The following is a 25516-nucleotide window of genomic DNA, read 5'->3' as shown; positions in this document are numbered from 1 at the left end:
TCGCATCTGCAGATTCACCACAGGGTGAGGTTGTCGCCAAGGGCAAGAGTATCTCTGCTCTGGTGGCTCAAGGAACACAATTTAACCGCAGGAAGACGGTTCGGAGGCTGGAATTGGATAATTCTAACTACGGACGCCAGTCTCAGAGGTTGGGGAGCGGTAATTCAAAATTGTCAGCTCCAGGGTCTCTGGGCGGATCACGAAAAATTGCGGTCTATAAATGTCCTGGAACTCCGCGCAATTTACAATGCGCTACGACAAGCAGTGCACATGCTTCGCTCTCAGCCTGTCCAAGTGCAGTCAGACAATGCGACGGCGGTCGCATACATCAACAAACAAGGAGGAACGAGAAGCCGCATGGCAATGCGGGAAGTAGCTCGAATCCTCAATTGGGCGGAATGCCACCAGGTGGTGTTGTCGGCCGTGTTCATTCCGGGAGTGGTCAACTGGGAAGCGGATTATCTCAGTCGTCGGGATTTTCATCCAGGCGAATGGGCATTAAATCCAGAAGTGTTTCACATGTTGGTTCAGAGATGGGGTTATCCTCAGGTGGACCTGATGGCGTCTCGACACAATCATTAAACGTTCCAGTATGTGTCCAGAACAAGAGATCCAAAGGCAGTGGCGGTGGATGCTCTCACTGTCGCGTGGCCGTACAGTCTTGTGTATCTGTTTCCACCGTTTCCGTTGCTCCCTCTGGTGCTAAAACGGATCAAAAGAGTCTGTCACAGTCATACTAGTGGCGCCTCATTGGCCTCGGAGAGCTTGGTTCTCGGATCTCCGAGGACTACTCGCAGACGATCCTTGGCCGCTCCCACTACGTCCAGACCTGTTACAACAGGGTCCGTTCCTTTACCCCGATTTAGCGCGGCTGCGTTTGACGGGGTGGCTGTTGAGACCGCCCTCTTAAGAAGAGAGGGCATTCCAGAATCGGTTATACCAACCATGTTACGAGCTAGGAAGCCGGTTACGGCAGCTCATTATTACAGAATATGGCGTGCCTATATAGGTTGGTGTGAAGCTCGGAAGTTTCCGACATCATCTTTCAAGTTATCCCGCCTTTTGTTGTTTCTACAAACAGGGTTAGATGGAGGACTGCGTTTATCTACACTAAAGGTGCAGGTATCTGCTTTGTCAATTTACTTTCAAAGACGATTGGCTCTATTGCCGTCTATACGCACTTTTCTCCAAGGTGTCCTCAGAGTACAGCCTCCATTCATTCCACCTACAGCGCCATGGGACTTGAATCTGGTTTTAGAGTTCTTACAGTCTTCATATTTTGAACCCTTACAGCAAGTGGATATAAAGTTTCTCACTTGGAAAACAATTTTTCTTCTAGCCTTAGCTTCGGCAAGGCGTGTTTCGGATTTGGGTGCCTTGTCATGCAAGTCACCGTATTTGGTGTTTCATGATGACAGAGCGGAACTTCGGACGAATCCCGCTTTCTTACCAAAGGTAGTGTCATCTTTTCACATCAATCAACCAATAGTAGTTCCTGTGTTGACAGCACATTCTGGAACTCTGGATGTGGTACGCGCATTACGCGTTTATGTATCCCGAACGTCTTCAGTTCGTAAGACGGATACGTTGTTTGTTCTCTATGATGCTGCCAAGATGGGTTGGCCAGCGTCTAAACAAACCTTATCCAGATGGATAAAACTAACCATACGTCAGGCTTACCTTCATGCTAGGTTACATCCACCTACATCAGTAACCGCTCATTCCACACGTTCTGTGGGAACTTCATGGGCAGCTGGTCGAGGTGCTTCTACGACGCAGCTTTGCCGTGCGGCTACATGGTCTTCAGTGCACACGTTTGTGCGCTTTTACAAGTTTGATACGTTTGCGGCATCAGCATCTAGCTTTGGCCGCCTAGTGTTACAGGTGCCAAACAGCTCTCCCGCCCACGGGGGAAGCTTTGGTACGTCCCAAGAGTACTCCAGTGACCCCTAGTGGATGATAAAGAAAATAGGATTTTGGTACTTACCAGGTAAATCCTTTTCTTTGAATCCATAGGGGGCACTGGACGCCCACCCAGAGCAGTTTTACCTAGTTGTGGTGAGTTCTGAGGATTTTATGGTAACACACTCTCACCGACTGGTTCAAATTATCAAGTGCTGGTTAGGGTGTCAACTGTGTAGTTGTCAGTAACGTTATGTGTCAACTTCGTTATTGTCCGTTATGTTATATGTAATACTCCATTGTCAACCTCTCTATAGTTCCTGTTCGGCTCAGTAAAAAACACTGAGGTACTCGGGGATATGGAGGGGTGGAGTGTTCTAAATTTAAATATTCAGTGCTGTTCCTACGGAAGCCCGTCCATATCCCAAGAGTACTCCAGTGCCCCCTATGGATTCAAAGAAAAGGATTTACCTGGTAAGTACCAAAATCCTATTTTTGTTAGGTTTTTTATTTTCAGGGAGCTCTGCTGGCAACACACTCCCTGCATCGTGGGACTGAGGGGGAGAGAAGCAACGCTACTCTCTGAAGCTAGGTCCTGCTTCTTAGGCTACTGGACACCATTAGCTCCAGAGGGATCGGTACGCAGGATCTCACCCTCGCCGTCCGGTCCCGGAGCCGTGCCGCCGTCCCCCTCGCAGAGCCGGAAGACAGAAGCCGGGTGAGTATGAGAAGCAAAGAAGACTTCACAGGCGGCAGAAGACTCCGTGTTCTTCACTGAGGTAACGCACAGCACTGCAGCTATGCGCCATTGCTCCACACACCTACACATACTCCGGTCACTGTAAGGGTGCAGGGCGCGGTGGGGGGCGCCCTGGGCAGCATTTGGGACCTCTTTTGACAAAGTTAAGCATATATACAGCTGGGCACTGTATATATGTATGAGCCCCCGCCCAAAAATTGCATATTTAAGCAGGACAGAAGCCCGCCGCCGAGGGGGCGGGGCTTCTTCCTCAGCACTCACCAGCGCCATTTTTTCTCCACAGCTCCGCTGAGAGGAAGCTCCCCAGGCTCTCCACTGCAGATACACGGTAGAAGAGGGTAAAAAGAGAGGGGGGGGCACATAATTAGGCGCAAAAAGCAATATAACAGCAGCTACTGGGTTAACATTAAGTTACTGTGTTATTCCTGGGTTTATAGCGCTGGGGTGTGTGCTGGCATACTCTCTCTCTGTCTCTTCAAAGGGCCTTGTGGGGGAACTGTCTTCAGAGAGGGCATTCCCTGTGTGTGTGTGGTGTGTCGGTACGCTTGTGTCTGATGAGGAAGGCTATGTGGAAGCAGAGCGGGAGCAAATGAATGTGGTGTCTCCGCCGACGGCGCCGACACCTGATTGGATGGATATGTGTAAGGTTTTAAATTATAATGTTAATTCCTTGCATAAAAAGTCAGAAAAAGCTGAAGCCTCGGGACAGTCAGGGTCCCAACCCTTGCCTGATCCAATGTCGCAGAGGCCGTCAGGGTCTCAGAAGCGCCCACTATCCCAAACTGTTGACACAGATACTGACATGGATTCTGACTCCAGTGTCGATTACGATGATGCAAAGTTACAGCCAAAATTGGCTAAATCCATCCGTTATATGATTATAGCAATTAAGGATGTGTTGCACATCACAGAGGAAACCCCAGTCCCTGACAAGAGGGTGCATATGTATGGAGGAAAGAAGCCAGAGGTAACCTTTCCCCCCTCACACGAGCTAAATGAGTTATGTGAAAAGGCTTGGGAATCTCCAGATAAAAAAACTGCAGATTTCCAAAAGGATTCTTATGGCGTATCCTTTCCCGCCAACAGACAGGTTACGCTGGGAATCCTCCCCTAGGGTGCACAAAGCTTTAACACGCTTATCCAAGAAGGTAGCCCTGCCGTCACAGGATACGGCTACCCTCAAAGATGCTGCGGATCGCAAACAGGAGGTTACCCTGAAGTCCATTTATACACATTCAGTTACCTTACTGAGGCCGGCAATCGCGTCGGCCTGGGTGTGTAGTGCTGTAGCAGCATGGACGGATACCTTATCTGAGGAAATTGATACCTTAGACAAGTATACTGTATTGTTGACCCTGGGGCATATTAAAGACGCTGTCCTATATATGAGAGATGCTCAAAGAGACATTAGTCTACTGGGTTCTAGAATAAATGCTATGTCAATTTCTGCCAGAAGGGTCCTGTGGACTCGGCAATGGACAGGTGATGCCGACTCAAAAAGACACATGGAGGTTTTACCTTTACAAGGGTGAGGAATTGTTTGGGGAGAGTCTCACGGACCTGGTCTCCACAGCTACAGCTGGAAAGTCAAATTTTTTGCCTTTTATTCCCTCATAGCCTAAGAGAGCACCGTATTATCAAATGCAGTCCTTTCGATCACAAAGAAACAAAGTCCGAGGTGCGTCCTTTCTTGGCAGGGGCAGAGGTAAAAAGCTGCACAACACAGCTAGTTCCCAGGAACAGAAGTCCTCCCCGGCCTCTACAAAATCCACCGCATGACGCTGGGGCTCCACAGGCGCAGCTAGGCCCGGTGGGGGCACGTCTTCGAAATTTCAGCCACTAGTGGGTTCACTCCCAGGTGGATCCTTGGGCGATAGAAATTGTGTCTCAGGGATACAAGCTGGAATTAGAAGAGATGCCCCCTCACCGATACCTCAAATCGGCCCTACCAGCTTCCCCCCACGAGAGGGAAATAGTGTTAACTGCAATTCACAAATTGTATCTTCAACAGGTGGTGGTCAAGGTTCCCCTCCTTCAACAGGGAAGGGGTTATTATTCGACCATGTTTGTAGTCCCGAAACCGGATGGTTCGGTCAGACCCATATTGAATTTAAAATCCCTGAACATATACCTGAAAAGGTTCAAGTTCAAGATGGAATCGCTGAGAGCGGTCATCGCAAGCCTGGAAGGGGGGGATTTTATGGTCTCTGGACATAAAGGATGCATACCTTCATGTCCCCATTTATCCACCTCATCAGGAGTACCTCAGATTTGTGGTACAGGATTGTCATTACCAATTTCAGACGTTGCCGTTTGGTCTCTCCACGGCACCGAGAATATTTACCAAGGTAATGGCGGAAATGATGGTACTCCTGCGGAAGCAAGGGGTCACCATTATCCGTACTTGGACGATCTACTCATAAAAGCGAGATCAAGAGAGCAGTTGCTGAAGAGCGTCGCACTTTCTCTGGAAGTGTTACGGCAACACGGCTGGATTCTGAATATTCCAAGTCGCAGTTGGTTCCTACGACTCGTCTGCCTTTCCTGGGCGTTATTCTAGACACAGACCAGAAAAGGGTTTATCTCCCGATAGAGAGAGCTCAGGAACTCATGACACTGGTCAGGAACCTATTAAAACCAAAACAGGTGTCAGTACATCACTACACTCGAGTCCTGGGAAAGATGGTGGCATCATACGAGGCCATTCCCTTCGGCAGGTTCCATGCGAGGACTTTTCAATGGGACTTACTGGACAAGTGGTCCGGATCACATCTTCAGATGCATCAGTTAATTACCCTATCCCCCAGGGCCAGGGTGTCACTCCTGTGGTGGCTGCAGAGCGCTCACCTTCTCGAGGGCCGCAGATTCGGCATTCAGGACTGGGTCCTGGTGACCACGGACGCCAGCCTCCGAGGTTGGGGAGCAGTCACACAGGGAAGAAATTTCCAAGGTCTGTGGTCAAGTCAAGAGACTTGCCTTCACATCAACATCCTGGAACTAAGGGCCATATACAACGCCCTACGTCAAGCGGAGACCCTGCTTCGCGACCAACCGGTTCTGATTCAGTCAGACAACATCACCGCAGTGGCTCATGTAAACCGACAAGGCGGCACAAGGAGCAGGGTGGCGATGGCGGAAGCCACCAGAATTCTTCGCTGGGCAGAGAATCACGTAAGCGCACTGTCAGCAGTGTTCATCCCGGGAGTGGACAACTGGGAAGCAGACTTCCTCAGCAGACACGACCTCCACCCGGTAGAGTGGGGACTTCATCAGGAAGTCTTCGCACAGATTACAAGTCGGTGGGAACTGCCACAGGTGGACATGATGGCATCCCGCCTCAACAAAAAGCTACAGAGGTATTGCGCCAGGTCAAGAGACTCTCAGGCGATAGCTGTGGACGCCCTGTTGACACCGTGGGTGTTCCAGTCGGTCTATGTATTTCCTCCTCTTCCTCTCATACCCAAGGTGCTGAGGATAATAAGAAAAAGAGGAGTGAGAACAATCCTCATTGTTCCAGATTGGCCACGAAGGACTTGGTATCCAGATCTGCAAGAAATGCTCAGAGGACCCTTGGCCTCTTCCTCTAAGACAGGACTTGTTGCAACAGGGGCCCTGTCTGTTCCAAGGCTTACTGCGGCTGCGTTTGACGGCATGGCGGTTGAACGCCGGATCCTAGCAGAGAGAGGCATTCCGGATGAGGTCATTCCTACGCTGATAAAGGCTAGGAAGGATGTGACCGCTCAACATTATCACCGTATATGACGAAAATATGTTGCTTGGTGTGAGGCCAGGAATGCTCCTACGGAGGACTTCCAGCAGGGCCGTTTCCTTCACTTCTTCCTACAGTCCGGAGTGAATTTGGGCCTTAAATTGAGTTCCATTAAGGTCCAGATTTCAGCCCTATCCATTTTCTTTCAAAAGGAGTTGGCTTCTCTACCTGAAGTTCAGACGTTTGTAAAGGGAGTGCTGCATATTCAGCCTCCTTTTGTGCCTCCAGTGGCACCTTGGGATCTTAACTGGTTTGAACCACTTAAAACAGTGGAGTTGAAATATCTCACGTGGAAGGTGGTCATGCTATTATACTTGGCTTCGGCTAGGCGTGTGTCAGAGTTGGCGGCTTTGTCACATAAAAGCCCCTATCTGGTTTTCCATGTGGATAGAGCAGAATTGCGGACCCGTCCACAATTTCTGCCGAAAGTGGTTTCATCTTTTCATATAAACCAACCTATTGTGGTGCCTGTGGCTATTACTGACTTGGAGGATTCTGAGTTGCTTGATGTGGTCAGGGCTTTGAAGGTTTATGTAGCCAGAACGGCTAGGGTCAGGAAAACAGTCGTTGTTTATCCTGTATGCATCCAACAAGCTTGGTGCTCCTGCTTCAAAGCAAACTATTGCTCGCTGGATCTGTAACGCGATTCAGCAGGCTCATTCTGCGGCTGGATTGCCGCTGCCAAAATCAGTTAAGGCCTATTCCACTAGGAAGGTGGGCTCTACTTGGACGGCTGCCCGAGGGGTCTCGGCATTACAACTTTGCCGAGCTGCTACTTGGTCAGGTTCAAACACTTTTGCAAAGTTCTACAAGTTTGATACCCTGGCTGAGGAGGACCTCGTGTTTGCTCATTCGGTGCTGCAGAGTCATCTGCACTCTCCCGCCCGTTTGGGAGCTTTGGTATAATCCCCATGGTCCTTACGGAGTCCCCAGCATCCACTAGGACGTTAGAGAAAATAAGATTTTACTTACCGGTAAATCTATTTCTCGTAGTCCGTAGTGGATGCTGGGCGCCCGTCCCAAGTGCGGACGACTTCTGCAATGCTTGTATATAGTTATTGCTTCAATAAGGGCTATGTTATGGTTGCATCAGGGTTTGACCTGATGCTCTGTCGTTTGTCATACTGCTAACTGGTTGTTTTCACTTGTTAAACGGTGTGGCTGGTATGAATCTTGCCCTGCATTACCAAAATCCTTTCCTTGTACTGTCAGCTCTTCTGGGCACAGTTTCTCTAATTGAGGTCTGGAGGAGGGGCATAGAGGGAGGAGCCAGTGCACACCAGAACCTAAATTCTTTCTTAAAGTGCCCATGTCTCCTGCGGAGCCCGTTGATAAAGCTAAATATTTATCGTATATAATACCCTTTATGAGGTCTAAGAACACTGTACGCTAACTACGTATGAAGTACCGTAAGGGTACGCACGTTGCGTAACAATCGCTTAGCCGTGGTCGAGACGCTCAAGCGTTACGTTCGCTCACGGCCAAGAGATTACTGGCAGGCACGCTATTGGCTGCCGAATACCGTAATGATTCGCTACAGCGATGCGACCGCTCGAGACCAAGAGGAGATCACCAGCGGCGCATACGCTCACAATGTAAAACCTTTATATCTAAACCATAAACAGTGTATTATGCAGTAAACCCTTTGTGTAGTGATATGGTGTAAATGCAACACAGTATAACCTTACTAGCTTAAAAGCAGTTTGAGCGTCACCGACGCTCTGAGAATACTTAACTCTATAAGAAATACACAGATACCTGGGCTTAGGGTCCAACGCCTAATATATATATATTTTGAATGATATACTTGCAAAAAGAATTAATACAAATACAAATCATACACTACAATATAACATAGACTAACTAACCAGGTAAGTACACAGTAAATACAATACAATTAAGTTTAAGAGAAAAATGAGAGAAAGAGAAGAGAGAGAGAGATATGGCCCATAATAACAAGAGAGAAACAGTATGATTACAGAGAAAAACTTACGCACAAAGGAAACGATCGCATGCGCCTCTGGACATCCAGCTCCCGATTTTCAGCAATGATAACCGTTGAAGAGTAAGAGCTGGATGTGATCGGCCTTTCTATTTATGCCCCACACACAATGCAATTCAATGGTCCCTACAATCTCATTGTTCATTGGACACAGGAATTCGGCTTTGCATTATAACAAAAGGTCATAGGTTGATTCATACAGGTGGGCTGTGACTATTTCCAACAGCTCAGGTGGGAGGGAAACTGGGTTTCCCGCCGCATGGGTAATAAAGTGCAAATAAAGTAAATGTTCATAAACTTCTTATGTCCATAACTATTCGCACGAGCGATTGATCTGCTTCAAACCAACACCGGAATATTTCTAATTAAATATTCTTCCGATGGATACTAAACACCACTGTATTACTCCTGTCTGACCCTTCGTATCAAACAAAGAGGGATTTCTCTGTTCATGAACATTCTATATTAACCAAACTTTCAGAATCTATCAAAGGGACCATGATCTACAAAATACATTATATAGTGAAAATATGTAACGATTGAGTCGCACGCTACGATCACATAAACTCTACCGTAAATACGCATACCGTGCGCCTGCGGGTGCCCGCGACTGTGAGTATGCGCACGTACGGGAGAGCATACGCATGCGCAGCACGGACCTGTGTGAGGTGCAAATATGGTAGTGTGCATAGAGATATTTTTCTGACTTTGACACCGTCTATCCCCATGGTCCTTACGGAGTCCCCAGCATCCACTACGGACTACGAGAAATAGATTTACCGGTAAGTAAAATCTTATTTATTCTGTAGCAGGTGTAGCCCAACGCCCTAGTGTAGTGTGCGGCTGGATTTCCAGAGCCATGGTCAAATGGTCTGATTGTATTTTAAAAGGGTTTGCTACACTACCTCAGGAGGAGATAGTTACACTACTTAAACATATCCAGGATGCTGCAAACTTCATGAGTGAGACTGTTGAACTGTGTATCGTTAACAGCCGTACCTCGGCTATGGCGGTTTCAGCTCGCAGACCCCTGTGGCTGCGACAATGGTCAGCAGACGCTGATTCTAAGAAAGGGGTAGAGAACCTTCCTTTTACAGGTGATGCCTTGTTTGGGGAAGAATTGAACAAGTGGATATCTGACGTCCCTCTCTGCAGTCCTTTTGTGTGGCCAGATTTAGAGTCAGAGCCAGAGGTGCATCCAGTGCTGCTAGAGGAACTCGCGGTAAGTCCCATAAACCAGCAGCTGTTGAAACTTCGGACCAGGCCTCAGGATCCTCCTTCCACAAAGCCCTCCGCATGATGGGTGGCCCAAGCAGCCAGGCAATTTTCAGGTAGGTGCTCGCCTTCAACACTTCGCCCGCATATAGGCAGAGTCCTGCCGGGATCCTTGGGTGAGGGATCTCGTATCCCAAGGGTACCGGCTGAAATTCCATGAACTCCCTCCTCTCAGATTCTTCAGTTATTGTTCCAGTACCACCTTCAACGCCACACAAAGGGGGTTTTATTCAAGCCTCTTTGTAGTCCCGAAACTGGACTGCTCTGTATGGCCGATCCTGAACCTCAAATCCCTGAACCCTTATCTTCGAGTTTTCAAATTCAAGATGGAATCACTGACAGCAGTGATAGCAAGTCTGGAGAAGGGGGAGTTCCTGGTATCCCTGAAGGTTAAGGATGCTTACCTGCATATCCCAATATGGCCTCCTCATCAGGCGTTCCTAAGGTTTGCTGTACTGGACCAACACTTCCAGTTTCAGGCCTTACCCTTTGGTCTCTCCACAGCCTCAAGGGTATTCACGAAAGTCATGGCAGAGATGATACTGCAATTGTGTATAATGGGTGTCAATATAATCCTGTACCTGGATGATCTCCTGATAAAGGCTATGTCCTGGGAACAACTGCTGTGCAGCCTCAACCTGACTACTCATCTGCTTACAGATCACGGATGGGTCGTAAATTTCAAGAACTCTCACCTGGAACCATTGCAGAAAATTCAGTTCCTGGGAATGATCCTGGATATGGTGTCTCAGAAGGTTTACCTTCCATTGGACAAGTCCTGGACAATTCAGTCTATTCATCTTTGCATTCGCTTGCTGGGCAAGATGGTAGCCTCTTATGAGGCGATACAGTACGGCAGGTTTCATGCATGGCCATTCCAACTGGATCTGTTGGACAACTGGTCGGGTTCTCACCATCTCATGCATCAGACTATAGCTCTGTTGCCGAAAGCAAGGATTTCCCTACTATAATGGCTACAAGTCTCCCATCTGGTGGAGGGTCGGAGTTTCAATATCCAGTCTTGGATTCTGTTAACAATGGATGCCAGCCTCTGGGATTGGGGTGCTGTGACCCAGGCGGTGCAGTTCCAGGAGAAATAGTCGTGTCGGGAATCTTCACTTTCAATCAACATCCTGGAACTCAGAGCAATTTACAATGCTCTCCTGCAAGTCTCATACCTCCTTCGGAATCGGGCCATCCAGGTGTGTCGGACAACGCCACGGCAGTGGCGTACATCAATCGACAGGGAGGAACAAGAAGCAGGGCTGCAATGCGAGAGGTGTCAAGAATACTTCTCTGGGCGGAAGCCAATGCAAGGGCCATCTCAGCCATATGCATTCAAAGAGTGGACAACTGGGAAGCAGCCTTCCTCAGCAGGCACGACCTCCATCCGGGTGAATGGGGCCTTCACCCTCAGGTGTTTCAACAACTGATTCACCGGTGGGGCTGTCCGCAAATAGACCTGATGGCTTCTTGTCTCAACAAGAAGCTCCGTCGTTACTGCTCCTGAAAGAGGGATCCACAAGCGATAGCGGTAGACCCTCTGATGACACAATGGACTTGCCAGTTTGTGTACCCGTTTCCTCCGCTTCCTCTCATTCCAAGAGTTTTAGAAAGAATCAAAAAGGAAAGAGTTCAGGCAATTCTGGTTGCCCCAAATTGGCCTTGACGGGCCTGGTATGCGGACCTCCTGACTCTTAAGAGCTCAGGAGGAACCCTGGCCTCTGCCGCTATGCAAGGAACTTCTTAAACAAGCACAGTTTGTTTATCCAAACTTACAGTGGCTACGTTTAACGGCTTGGAAGTTGACAGGGAGAGTTTAACCAGAAAGGATCGCCCATCCAAGGTTATTTCCACTATGGTCCAGGCCCATAAGGTGGTTACATCCAAACATTACCACCGTATTTGGAAGCAATATGTTTTTTGGTGTGAGGGTAGAAAATATTCCACTGTGGAATTTAGTCTGGGCAGATTTCTACTGTTCATGCAAGCAGGAGTGGATAAGGGTCTAAGATTAGGCTCCATCAAGGTTCAGATTTCGGCTCTCTCCATAATCTTCCAGAAACAACTGGCGGTACTTCCATAAGTACAGACTTTTCTAAAGGGGGTTATGCACATCCAACCACCCTTTGTCTCTCCCACGGCTCCTTGGCACCTCAATGTGGTCTTGACCTTTCTCCAGTTGGATTGGTTTGATCCCTTACATAGGGTAGACTTAGTACCTAACGTGGAAGACCGTTATGTTACTGGCCTTAGCTTCTGCTCGACGGTGTCTGAATTTGGGGGCCTTATCCTATAAGAGCCCATATTTCATGAGGATAGGCGGAGCTCAGAACTCGCCCACACTTTTTGCTGAAGGTTGTGTCGGCCTTTCATGTGAATCAACCAATTGTGGTTCCAGTGTTATCCGACACTTCCGTTGCTCCAAAGTCCCTGGATGTGGTTAGGGCTTTTGAAGGTCTACATCAAAAGGACTGCTCGTCACAGGAAGTCTGGTTCACTTTATGTCCTTTATGATGCTACTAAGATTGGTTGCCCTGCCTCTAAGCAGTCCATTGCTAGGTGGCTCAGGCTGACTATTCAGCAAGCCTATACTTCAGCAGCTCTACTGCTGACGAGTTCTGTTCAGGTCCACTCCACAAGGTCAGTGGGTTCTTCCTGGGCAGCTGCCCGGGGTTTCTCAGCCTTACTGTTGTGCCGGGCAGCTACCTGGTCTGGTTCGAACACGTTCGTAAAGTTCGACAACTTGGCCAAGGATGACCTTCAGTTTGGTCAGGTGGTTTTGCAGGGGTCTCGGCACTCTCCCACCCGTTCTTGGAGCTTTGTGACGTCCCCATGGTAATCTTCAATTCCCAGTATCCACTAGGACGTTAGAGAAAAGGGGAATTTAATACCTACCGGTAATTCCTTTTCTCGTGGTCTGTAGTGGATACTGGGCGCCCGCCTCAGTGCTTCGTTTCCTGCTTACCTGATTGTAAGTGTTCTTGGTTGGGTTTGCTGTTGCTTTCCCTGTTCCATGTTTGGTTAGCGTTGCTATCCTTCTATAGTTAGCGTTGTTTTCCTCTGTTTTGGCTAGCTCTGCTATCTTGGTGTGTGTTGGTTCGTTACCTCACCGCTTTGTGTGTTTCATCCTTCTCTCAAAGTATGTCAGTCTCCTCGGCAAAGTTTTCCTAGACTGACTCTGCTAGGAGGGGCATAGAGGGGAGGAGCCAGCACACACTATTAATTTCTTAATGTGCCAGACTCCAGTGGACCTGATCTATACCCCTATGGTAATCTATTTCCAGCATCCACTACGGTCTACGAGAAAAGTAATTAATTACCGGTAGGTATTAAATTCCGTGTTTTTCTCTATCGTCCTAGTGGATGCTGGGGTTCCTGAAAGGACCATGGGGAATAGCGGCTCCGCAGGAGACAGGGCACAAAAAGTAAAGCTTTTCCAGATCAGGTGGTGTGCACTGGCTCCTCCCCCTATGACCCTCCTCCAGACTCCAGTTAGATTTTTGTGCCCGGCCGAGAAGGGTGCAATCTAGGTGGCTCTCCTAAAGAGCTGCTTAGAAAAAGTTTAGCTTAGGTTTTTTATTTTACAGTGAGTCCTGCTGGCAACAGGATCACTGCAACGAGGGACTGAGGGGAGAAGAAGTGAACTCACCTGCGTGCAGGATGGATTGGCTTCTTGGCTACTGGACATCAGCTCCAGAGGGACGATCACAGGTACAGCCTGGATGGTCACCGGAGCCGCGCCGCCGGCCCCCTTGCAGATGCTGAAGTCAGAAGAGGTCCAGAATCGGCGGCTGAAGACTCCTGCAGTCTTCTAAAGGTAGCGCACAGCACTGCAGCTGTGCGCCATTTTCCTCTCAGCACACTTCACACGCAGTCACTGAGGGTGCAGGGCGCTGGGGGGGGGGGCACCCTGGGAGGCAAATGTAACCTATATAAAGGCTAAAAATACCTCACATATAGCCCCCAGAGGCTATATGGAGATATTTAACCCCTGCCTGGATTCACTAAATAGCGGGAGACGAGCCCGCCGGAAAAGGGGCGGGGCCTATCTCCTCAGCACACGGCGCCATTTCCTCTCACAGCTCCGCTGGTCAGGACGGCTCCCAGGTCTCTCCCCTGCACTGCACTACAGAAACAGGGTAAAACAGAGAGGGGGGGCAAATTTATGGCGATTTTTTGATATATATAAAGCAGCTATAAGGGAGCACTTATTATAAGGCTATCCCTGTTATATATAGCGCTTTTGGTGTGTGCTGGCAAACTCTCCCTCTGTCTCCCCAAAGGGCTAGTGGGTCCTGTCTTCGTTAGGAGCATTCCCTGTGTGTCTGCTGTGTGTCGGTACGTGTGTGTCGACATGTATGAGGACGATATTGGTGTGGAGGCGGAGCAATTGCCAAATATGAGGATGTCACCCCCTAGGGAGTCGACACCAGAATGGATGCCTTTATTTATGGAACTACGGGATAGTGTCAACACGCTAAAGCAGTCGTTTGACGACATGAGACGGCCGGACAATCAATTAGTGCCTGTCCAGGCGACTCAAACACCGTCAGGGGCTGTGAAACGCCCTTTGCCTCAGTCGGTCGTCACAGACCCAGACACAGGCACTGACTCCAGTGGTGACGGTGACGAATCAACCGTATTTTCCAGTAGGGCCACACGTTATATGATTTTGGCAATGAAGGAGGCGTTACATTTAGCTGATACTACAGGTACCACTAAACAGGGTATTATGTGGGGTGTGAAAAAACTACCTATATTTTTCCTGAATCAGAAGAATTAAATGACGTGTGTAATGAAGCGTGGGTTGCCCCTGATAAAAAGCTGATAATTTCAAAGAAATTATTGGCATTATACCCTTTCCCGCCAGAGGTTAGGGAGCGCTGGGAAACACCTCCTAGGGTGGACAAGGCGCTAACACGCTTATCTAAACAAGTGGCGTTGCCCTCTCCTGAGACGGCCGCACTTAAAGATCCATCAGATAGGAGGATGGAAAATATCCAAAAAAGTATATACACACATGCAGGTGTTATACTACGACCAGCTATAGCGACTGCCTGGATGTGCAGTGCTGGGGTAGTTTGGTCAGAGTCCCTGATTGAAAATATTGATACCCTGGACAGGGACAATATTTTACTGTCGTTAGAACAAATAAAGGATGCATTTCTTTATATGCGTGATGCACAGAGGGATATCTGCACACTGGCATCACGGGTAAGTGCTATGTCCATTTCGGCCAGAAGAGCTTTATGGACGCGACAGTGGACAGGCGATGCGGATTCAAAACGACATATGGAAGTTTTGCCGTATAAAGGGGAGGAGTTATTTGGAGTCGGTCTATCAGATTTGGTGGCCACGGCTACAGCCGGGAAATCCACCTTTCTACCTCAAGTCACTCCCCAACAGAAAAAGGCACCGACTTTTCAACCGCAGCCCTTTCGTTCCTTTAAAAATAAGAGAGCAAAGGGCTATTCATATCTGCCACGAGGCAGAGGTCGAGGGAAGAGACAGCAACAGGCAGCTCCTTCCCAGGAACAGAAGCCTTCCCCGGCTTCTACAAAAGCCTCAGCATGACGCTGGGGCTTCTCAAGCGGACTCGGGGACGGTGGGTGGTCGTCTCAAAAATTACAGCGCGCAGTGGGCTCACTCGCAGGTAGATCCCTGGATCCTGCAGATAATATCTCAGGGGTACAGGTTGGAATTAGAGACAGATCCACCTCGCCGTTTCCTGAAGTCTGCTTTACCAACGTCCCCCTCCGAAAGGGAGACGGTTTTGGAAGCCATTCACAAGCTGTACTCTCAGCAGGTGATAGTCAAGGTACCTCTTCTACAACAAGGGAAGGGGTATTATTCCACTCTTTTTGTGGTACCGAAGCCGGATGGCTCGGTAAGGCCTATTCTAAATCTGAAGTCCTTGAACCTGTACATAAAGAAGTTCAAGTTCAAGATGGAGTCACTCAGAGCAGTGATAGCGAACCTGGAAGAGGGGGACTTTATGGTATCCTTGGACATCAAGGATGCGTATCTCCACGTTCCAATTTACCCCTCACACCAGGGGTACCTCAGGTTCGTTGTACAAAACTGTCACTATCAGTTTCAGACGCTGCCGTTCGGATTGTCCACGGCACCTCGGGTCTTTACAAAGGTAATGGCCGAGATGATGATTCTTCTTCGAAGAAAAGGCATATTAATTATCCCATACTTGGACGATCTCCTAATAAGGGCAAGGTCCAGAGAACAGCTAGAGATGGGATTAGCACTGTCGCAAGAAGTGCTAAAACAGCACGGGTGGATTCTGAATATTCCAAAATCCCAGTTAATGCCGACAACTCGTCTGCTGTTCCTAGGGATGATTCTGGACACGGTTCAGAAAAAGGTTTTTCTCCCGGAGGAAAAAGCCAAGGAGTTATCCGAGCTTGTCAGGAACCTCCTAAAACCAGGAAAGGTGTCTGTACATCAATGCACAAGAGTCCTGGGAAAAATGGTGGCTTCTTACGAAGCAATTCCATTCGGCAGATTCCACGCAAGAATTTTCCAAAGGGATCTGTTGGACAAATGGTCAGGGTCGCATCTTCAGATGCACCTGCGGATAACCCTGTCTCCAAGGACAAGGGTGTCTCTTCTGTGGTGGTTGCAGAGTGCTCATCTATTGGAGGGCCGCAGATTCGGCATACAGGATTGGATCCTGGTGACCACGGACGCCAGCCTGAGAGGCTGGGGAGCAGTCACACAAGGAAGAAACTTCCAGGGAGTATGGACGAGCCTGGAAACGTCTCTTCACATAAACATTCTGGAACTAAGAGCAATATACAATGCTCTAAGCCAGGCAGAACTTCTGCTTCAGGGAAAACCGGTGTTGATCCAGTCGGACAACATCACGGCAGTCGCCCATGTGAACAGACAGGGCGGCACAAGAAGCAGGAGTGCAATGGCAGAAGCTGCAAGGATTCTTCGCTGGGCAGAGAATCATGTGATAGCACTGTCAGCAGTGTTCATCCCGGGAGTGGACAACTGGGAAGCAGACTTCCTCAGCAGACACGATCTTCACCCGGGAGAGTGGGGACTTCATCCAGAAGTCTTCCACTTGCTGGTAACCAGTTGGGAAAGACCAATGGTGGACATGATGGCGTCTCGCCTCAACAAAAAACTGGACAGGTATTGCGCCAGGTCAAGAGATCCGCAGGCAATAGCTGTGGACGCGCTGGTAACGCCTTGGGTGTACCAGTCGGTGTATGCGTTTCCTCCTCTGCCTCTCATACCAAAAGTATTGAGAATTATACGGCAAAGAGGCGTAAGGACGATACTAGTGGTTCCGGATTGGCCAAGAAGGACTTGGTACCCGGAACTTCAAGAGATGATCACGGAAGATCCGTGGCCTCTACCTCTAAGGAGGGACTTGCTTCAGCAGGGTCCCTGTCTGTTTCAAGACTTACCGCGGCTGCGTTTGACGGCATGGCGGTTGAACGCCGGATCCTAAAGGAAAAAGGCATGTCGGAAGAAGTCATTCCTACTTTGATTAAAGCAAGGAAGGAAGTAACCGTGCAACATTATCACCGAATTTGGCGAAAATATGTTGCGTGGTGCGAAGATCGGAGTGCTCCGACGGAGGAATTTCAACTGGGTCGATTCCTACATTTCCTGCAATCAGGATTGTCTATGGGTCTCAAATTGGGATCTATTAAGGTTCAAATTTCGGCCCTGTCGATTTTCTTTCAAAAAGAATTGGCTTCAGTCCCTGAAGTCCAGACCTTTGTTAAGGGAGCGCTACATATACAGCCTCCTGTGGTGCCTCCAGTGGCACCGTGGGATCTCAATGTGGTTTTGGACTTTCTAAAATCTCATTGGTTTGAACCACTAAAGAAGGTGGATTTGAAATATCTCACATGGAAAGTGACCATGCTTCTAGCCCTGGCTTCGGCCAGGAGAGTGTCAGAACTGGCAGCTTTATCTTACAAAAGCCCATATCTGATTTTCCATTCGGACAGGGCAGAACTGCGGACTCGTCCGCATTTTCTCCCTAAGGTGGTGTCAGCATTTCATCTGAACCAGCCTATTGTAGTGCCTGCGGCTACAAGTGACTTGGAGGACTCCAAGTTACTGGACGTTGTCAGAGCATTAAAAATATATATTGCAAGGACAGCTGGAGTCAGAAAATCTGACTCGTTGTTTATATTGTATGCACCCAACAAGATGGGTGCTCCTGCGTCTAAGCAGACGATTGCTCGTTGGATCTGTAGCACAATCCAACTTGCACATTCTGTGGCAGGCCTGCCACAGCCTAAATCTGTAAAGGCCCACTCCACAAGGAAGGTGGGCTCATCTTGGGCGGCTGCCCGAGGGGTCTCGGCATTACAACTTTGCCGAGCAGCTACGTGGTCAGGGGAGAACACGTTTGTAAAATTTTACAAATTTGATACTCTGGCTAAGGAGGACCTGGAGTTCTCTCATTCGGTGCTGCAGAGTCATCCGCACTCTCCCGCCCGTTTGGGAGCTTTGGTATAATCCCCATGGTCCTTTCAGGAACCCCAGCATCCACTAGGACGATAGAGAAAATAAGATTTTACTTACCGATAAATCTATTTCTCGGAGTCCGTAGTGGATGCTGGGCGCCCATCCCAAGTGCGGATTATCTGCAATAATTGTACATAGTTATTGTTAACTAATTCGGGTTATTGTTGAAGGAAGCCATCTTTCAGAGGCTCCGCTGTTATCATACTGTTAACTGGGTTTAGATCACAAGTTGTACGGTGTGATTGGTGTGGCTGGTATGAGTCTTACCCGGGATTCAAAATCCTCCCTTATTGTGTACGCTCGTCCGGGCACAGTACCTAACTGGAGTCTGGAGGAGGGTCATAGGGGGAGGAGCCAGTGCACACCACCTGATCTGGAAAAGCTTTACTTTTTGTGCCCTGTCTCCTGCGGAGCCGCTATTCCCCATGGTCCTTTCAGGAACCCCAGCATCCACTACGGACTCCGAGAAATAGATTTATCGGTAAGTAAAATCTTATTTTTTGTTTGTTTGTTTTTTTAACATGTTTTTTTTTTTCTCCTTGTGGTTACAGGAATAAATCAATTTGGGCAGGTGGGTATGCCCATGCAATCAATGGTACAGAGGCAACAGGCACCACTTCCACAACATCCTGGCCAGACTGGACCAATGAATCAGGTCAGTGCTTAATCCAATGCAGTCATAAAATTTGATTGATCAACTCGATCTTCCCAAACTAGTTATTTATTTGTTTGAATAAAGTTAATATTTTTTGGACTTAGCTGGGAGAATAAGTAGCAGAAGTTTAATTTAGCTGTGGCAGTGATAACAATTTACATTTTTTTGTGCTGCATTTTTTCTTTCATTCATGGTGGACATTAGTGATAATGGGGTATAGCAAGTGCAAGAGGACACTAAAGAGTTGTCTTCACAGCACAGGCTCTTCTCTCTCAGTAACCGGCCTTCTGTGTCAAGTGGGGTTTTTTTGTGCCTCAGTTTGTTTTTTCTGAGCTGCCTCTGCTACTTATTTTTTTTTTTGTACTTATTTTATTTTCTCATATGTCCTAGAGGATGCTGGGGTCATCATAGAACCATGGGGTATAGACTGGATCCGCAGGAGACATGGGCACTTTAAGACTTTGAAAGGGTGTGAACTGGCTCCTCCCTCTATGCCCCTACTCCAGACTCCAGTTTTAGAATTGTGCCCAGTGAGACTGGACGCACTGCATGGAGCTCTACTGAGTTTCTCTGAAAAAAAGACTTTCGTTAGGTTTTTTATGTTCAGGGAGGCTGCTGGCAACAGTCTCCCTGATTCGTGGGACTTAAAGGAGAGGAGTATGACCCACGTCCAGTGAGTTCAAGGGTTCTGCTTCTGGCTACAGGACACCATTAGCTCCTGAGGGTGCTGATAGCTGGGTACGCCTAGATGCTCACTCCCGCAGCCTGCCGTCACCCCCTTTCAGAGCCAGAAGTCAGAAGACAGATGAGTAGATGAAGAAAAGAAGACTTCAGTGACTGCATTTATCTGAGGTACCGCTGCGCGCCAAGCTCCCACATACATGCAGCACTACAGGGTGCAGGGCGCGGGTGGGGTGGGGGCTTGGGGGGGGGGGGGGGCAGCGCCGCCGCCCTGGGCAGCTAATAAATCCTCAGTGGACATCTGGCAAGAGGGGACATTATTGCCGAGGCACTGTCCCAAAACCCCCACCAGTATAATCGTACAAGAAGCGGGACGGAAGCGCGCCATTAAGGGGGCGGAGCTTCGTCCTCGCAGCTCACTCGGCGCAATTTTCTCTCCATCAAGCTGAAGAGACGCTGGTCCTTCCTTCACACTGACAAGTATCAGGGTGAAAAACAGGGGGGAGGGGGGGCTATGGCTAAATTTGGTGCAATCTACTTTATATAAAAAGCGCTATAGGTCTGGGGCGTTTATTGGGCGCTACAGAACCGCTGATTGGGCGCTGGGGTATGAGCTGGCAAATCCCCTCTGTGTCTCTCTGACAGGCTTTATTGTGGGTCTGTCCCCTATATGCCCGGTGTGTCTGTGGGTGTTTGGTGGAGCAGAAGTCCTCCCAGGCTTCTGCCAATTCCACTGCATGACGTTGGGGCTCCTATGCGGGAGTCCGCACCAGTGGTGGCACGTCTCAAACTCTTCAGTCAGTTTTGGGAGTTTCAAGACGATCCCCCTCGCCGTTTTTTCAAATCGGCCTTACCAGCTTCTCTTCCGGACAGGGAGGTAGGTTGCGACACAATACAAAAGTTGTGTCAAAATCAAGTTATCGTCAGGGTTCCCCAGTCACAACAGGGAGAAGGCTTTTATTCGAGCGTGTTTGTGGTCCCAAAGCTGGATGGCTCGGTCAGACCAATCCTAAACCTGAAATCCCCTAAATTTCTACCTAAAGAAATTCAAATTCAAGATGGAGTCTCTCAGAGCAGTGATCTCCAGTCTGGAGGAAGGGGATTTTATGGTGTCGGTGGGCATAAAAGATGCCTACTTACATGTTCCCATTTATCCTCCGCATCAGTCTTACCTGAGGTTTGCAATTCAGGATTGTCATTACCAATTTCAAACATTGCCGTTTGGTCTGTCCACGGCTCCGAGGATTTTCACCAAAGTGATGGCGGAGATGATGGTTCTCCTTCGCAAGCAAGGAGTCACGATTATCCCATGCTTGGACGATCTCCTGATAAAGGCGAGATCCAGGGACCAGTTGGTGCAAAACGTTGCACTCTCCCTGACAGTTCTTCAGCAACATGGTTGGCTCCTAAATTTGCCAAAATCACAGTTGATTCCGACGACGTGGTTATCGTTTTTGGGAATGACATTGGACACAGAACTACAGAGTCTTTCTTCCAGTGGACAAGGCTCTGGAACTTCAGAGTCTGGTAAAACAAATTCTGAAACTAGCAAGAGTGTCAATCCATCAATGCATTCGGTTGCTGAGGAAGATGGTTGCGGCCTACGAGGCCATTCAGTTTGGCAGATTCCATGCCAGAGTGTTCCAGTGGGACCTGTTGGACAAGTGTTCCGGGTCACACCTACACATGCACCAGAGGATAATCCTGTCTTCCAAGACCAGGGTATCACTCCAGTGGTGGCTGCACAGCTCTCACCTCCTAGAGGGGCGCAGGTTTGGGATACAGGACTGGATCCCGGTGACCATGGATGCAAGCCTCCGAGGCTGGGGGGGCAGTCACAATGGGAGAAAACTTCCAAGGAAGATGGTCAAGTCAGGAAACTTGTCTCCACATAAATGTTCTGGAGTTAAAGGCCATTTACAACGGCCTTCTGCAAGCGGAACATCTTCGAGATCTGCCTGTACTGATCCAGTCGGACAATGTAACAGCAGTAGCGTACATAAACCGTCAGGGCGGGAACGAAAAGCAGAGCGACAATGGCAGAAGCCACGAGGATTTTCCGCTGGGCGGAAAAGCATACAAGCACTCTGTCGGCGATCTTCATTCCAGGAGTGGACAACTGGGAAGCAGACTTCCTCAGCAGACACGGTCTCCATCCAGGAGAGTGGGGCCTCCACCAAGAAGTCTTCGCAGAGGTGACAAGTCGTTGGGGAGTTCCTCAAGTAGACATGATGGCACCTCGTCTCAACAAGAAGCTTCAGAGATATTGTTCCAGGTCAAGGGACCCTCAAGCAATTGCAGTGGATGCACTGGTGACACCGTGGGTGTTTCAGTCGGTGTATATATTCCCTCCACTTCCTCTCATTCCAAAGGTTCTAAAGATCATAAGAACAACAAAGATCCAGGCGATCCTCATTGTCCCAGACTGGCCAAGGAGGGCTTGGTATCCAGATCTACAGGAATTACTCATAGGAGATCCCTGGCCTCTTCCTCTGCGCGAGGATCTGTTACAACAGGGGCCGTACGTGTATCAGGACTTACCGCGGCTACGTTTGACTGCATGGCGGTTGAGCGCAAAATCCTAGCCCGTTAGGGTATTCCCAATGAAGTCATTCCCACACTTATTCAGGCCAGAAAAGGGGTAACATCTAAACATTACCAACGTATTTGGAGAAAATATGTTTCTTGGTGTGAATCCAAGGGGGAAAGGAGTTTCGGCTAGGACGTTTTCTCCATTTTCTACAAGCAGGTGTTGATGCGGGCCTAAAATTGGGCTCAATTAAGATACAGATTTCGGCCTTATCAGTTTTCTTTCAGAAACAATTGGCCTCCCTTCCAGAAGTTCAGTCTTTCGTGAAAGGCGTGTTGCACATCCAACCTCCATTTGTGCATCCAGTGGCACCATGGGATCATAATGTGGTGTTGCAGTTCCTTCAATCGCATTGGTTTGAACCTTTACGGAAGGTGGAGTTGAAATTCCTCACTTGGAAAGTGGTCATCCTGTTGGTCTTGGCATCTGCAAGGCGGGTGTCTGAGTTAGCGGCCTTGTGTCACAAGAGCCCTGATTTTATCTTCCATGAAGATAGAGCTGAATTGAGGACACGTCAACAATTTCTACCAAAGGTGGTTTCCTCTTTCCACATGAACCAACCTATTGTGGTGCCTGTGGCTACTGACTCCTTCGCCGAGTCAAAATCTCTGGATGTGGTCAGAGCTTTGAAGATTTGTCGCCAGAACGGCTCAGATTAGGAAAACAGAGGCTCTGTTTGTTCTGTATGCTCCCAACAAGGTTGGGTGTCCTGCTTCCAAGCAGAACATTGCACGCTGGATCTGTAACACGATTCAGCACGCTCATTCCACGGCTGGATTGCAGTTACCGGAATCTGTGAAAGCCCATTCTACTAGAAAGATGGGCTCATCCTGGGCGGCTGCCCGGGGGGTCTCGGCATTGCAATTTTGCCGAGCAGCTACTTGGTCGGGATCAAACACATTTGCAAAGTTCTACAAGTTTGACACCTTGGCCGATGAAGACCTTAAATTTGGTCAATCGGTGCTGCAGAGTCATCCGCACTCTCCCGCCTGTTCTAGGGCTTTGGTATAACCCCATGGTTCTTTAATGACCCCAGCATACTCTAGGACGTATGAGAAAATAAGTTTTTAATACCTACCGGTAAATCCTTTTCTCTTAGTCCGTAGAGGATGCTGGGCGCCCGTCCCAGTGCGTACTGTATCTGCAGTCATTAGTTGTGGTTACACACGTTGTTTTACGTTTTTGTCAGCATGTTGCTGCAAGTGTTCATGCCGTTGGCTTGTGTTCTGTTGAATGCCACGTTGTGCGGCATGCTTGAGGTGTGAGCTGGTATGAATCTCACCTTAGTTTAACAATAAATCCTTTCCTCGAAATGTCCGTCTCACTGGGCACAGTTCCTATAACTGGAGTCTGGAGGAAGGGCATAGAGGAAGGAGCCAGTTCACACCCTTTCAAAGTCTTAAAGTGCCCATGTCTCCTGTGGATCCTGTCTGTATCCCATGGTTCTATGATGACCCCAGCATCCTCTACGGACTAAGAGAAAAGGATTTACCGGTAGGTATTAAAATCCTATTTTTACAAGAGCCGGTCTGCACACTGTATACAGTGTAACATCCAACAGCGCACACTCTACCATTAGAGCTGCTCCTGGTCTCTGCACTGTCACTGGAGACAGTTGCCCTGACACAGCGGGCTCCAGCATAGAAGCACAGTGCAGGCCGCTATCCAGGATTCCACCTTACCGCTAGCTGCAAACTGGATGCAGCTTCAGTTAAGGGCTGGTGGACATCATTTTAGGAGCTTAGCTCCGTTAGCGACTGGGTCCCTGTCAGTAGTGGGAACTTCTCAGGGGGTGCTACACACAGAAACAGGCTAGTGACATCCCGGTTTACCATGAACTCTAGACCAGAAGAGTTATAGTTGCACCTATATTTTGCAGAATGGGATGCCGTTGGAGTGACGACCCTACCCCAGGGAAGTCATAGGATGCTTTATTATAGTGCAGTGTCCTAATTCCCCGGTGGCGATACACTCTTCGGAACTAGTTTGGGCTAGTTCTTCCTCGGGCTATGCTGTAACTGTCTAGACCAGAGGTTCTCAAACTCTGTCCTCGGGGGCCCACACAGTGCATGTTTTGCAGGTAACCCAGCAGGTGCACAGGTGTATTAATTACTCACTGACACATTTTAAAAGGTCCACAGGTGGAGCTAATTATTTCACTTGCGATTCTGTGAGGAGACCTGCAAAACATGCACTGTGTGTGCCCCCGAGGACAGAGTTTGAGAACCTCTGGTCTAGACAATTGTCTTTCCAGGCAGTCTCCAGGGACAGCACGTGGGGTTTCTCATAGCCACTTACACACGAGCACCCATAGGTATGTGGTTTAAACCAGTCCATACACAGCTTAGTACAGGTGTCGTCCTACCTTCAAAGAATGCTTGACCCAGCTGTAGACCCTCGTTCCCAGAAGAACAGAGTTCCTGCACATGTGCAGCAGGAAGACCAATCAGATTCTGAAATTTGCTCCTAATCTTGAGGGAAATCCTCCTCTCCATAGGAGGAATGGGTTTCCTCTGTTCAGAAACAAACACCCTAGATAGCTCCATAAATGTAGAGGCATTAATTCAAGCGTTTACATTTCTCTGACGTCCTAAGTGGATGGTGGGACTCCGTAAGGACCATGGGGAATAGCGGCTCCGCAGGAGACTGGGCACAACTAAAGAAAGCTTTAGGACTACCTGGTGTGCACTGGCTCCTCCCACTATGACCCTCCTCCAGACCTAAGTTAGAATCTTGTGCCCGGCTGAGCTGGATGCACACTAGGGGCTCTCCTGAGCTCCTAGAAAGAAAGTATATTTTAGGTTTTTTATTTTACAGTGAGATCTGCTGGCAACAGACTCACTGCAGAGAGGGACTAAGGGGAGAAGAAGCGAACCTACCTAACTGGTGGTAGCTTGGGCTTCTTAGGCAACTGGACACCATTAGCTCCAGAGGGATCGAACACAGGACCCGACCTCGATCGTTCGGTCCCGGAGCCGCGCCGCCGGCCCCCTTACAGAGCCAGAAGCAAGAAGTGTTCCGGAAAATCGGCGGCAGAAGACTTCGGTCTTCAACAAGGTAGCGCACAGCACTGCAGCTGTGCGCCATTGCTCCTCATGCACACCTCACACTCCGGTCACTGATGGGTGCAGGGCGCTGGGGAGGGGGCGCCCTGAAGGCAATATAATACACCTTGGCTGGCAAATCTACACCATATATAGTCAGGAAGGCTATATAGGTGTAAAAATACCCCTGCCAGAATTCCAGAAAAAGCGGCAGAAGTCCGCCGGAAAAGGGGCGGGGCTAACTCCCTCAGCACACTGGCGCCATATTTTCTTCACAGTGAAGCTGGAAGACAGCTCCCCAGGCTCTCCCCTGTAGTTTTCAGA

General features: G+C 48.9%; 1 protein-coding gene across 1 annotated transcript in view; it reads left to right on the top strand.

Moving 5' to 3' along the window:
• Positions 1 to 25516, top strand: part of EP300 (E1A binding protein p300) — a 415411-nt gene that overhangs the window by 182479 nt on the left and 207416 nt on the right. The window contains exon 10 of the mRNA XM_063941527.1: positions 18774 to 18877. Within this exon, the coding sequence (XP_063797597.1) occupies positions 18774 to 18877 (104 nt within the window). The remainder of the gene's footprint in view (positions 1 to 18773; positions 18878 to 25516) is intronic.

Source organism: Pseudophryne corroboree, chromosome 9 (assembly GCF_028390025.1).
Source record: "Pseudophryne corroboree isolate aPseCor3 chromosome 9, aPseCor3.hap2, whole genome shotgun sequence".
In the NCBI taxonomy this organism is placed as follows: Eukaryota; Metazoa; Chordata; class Amphibia; order Anura; family Myobatrachidae; genus Pseudophryne; species Pseudophryne corroboree.
Note: the sequence above shows the minus strand (reverse complement) of the source record. Positions and strands in the feature narration are given on the sequence as shown.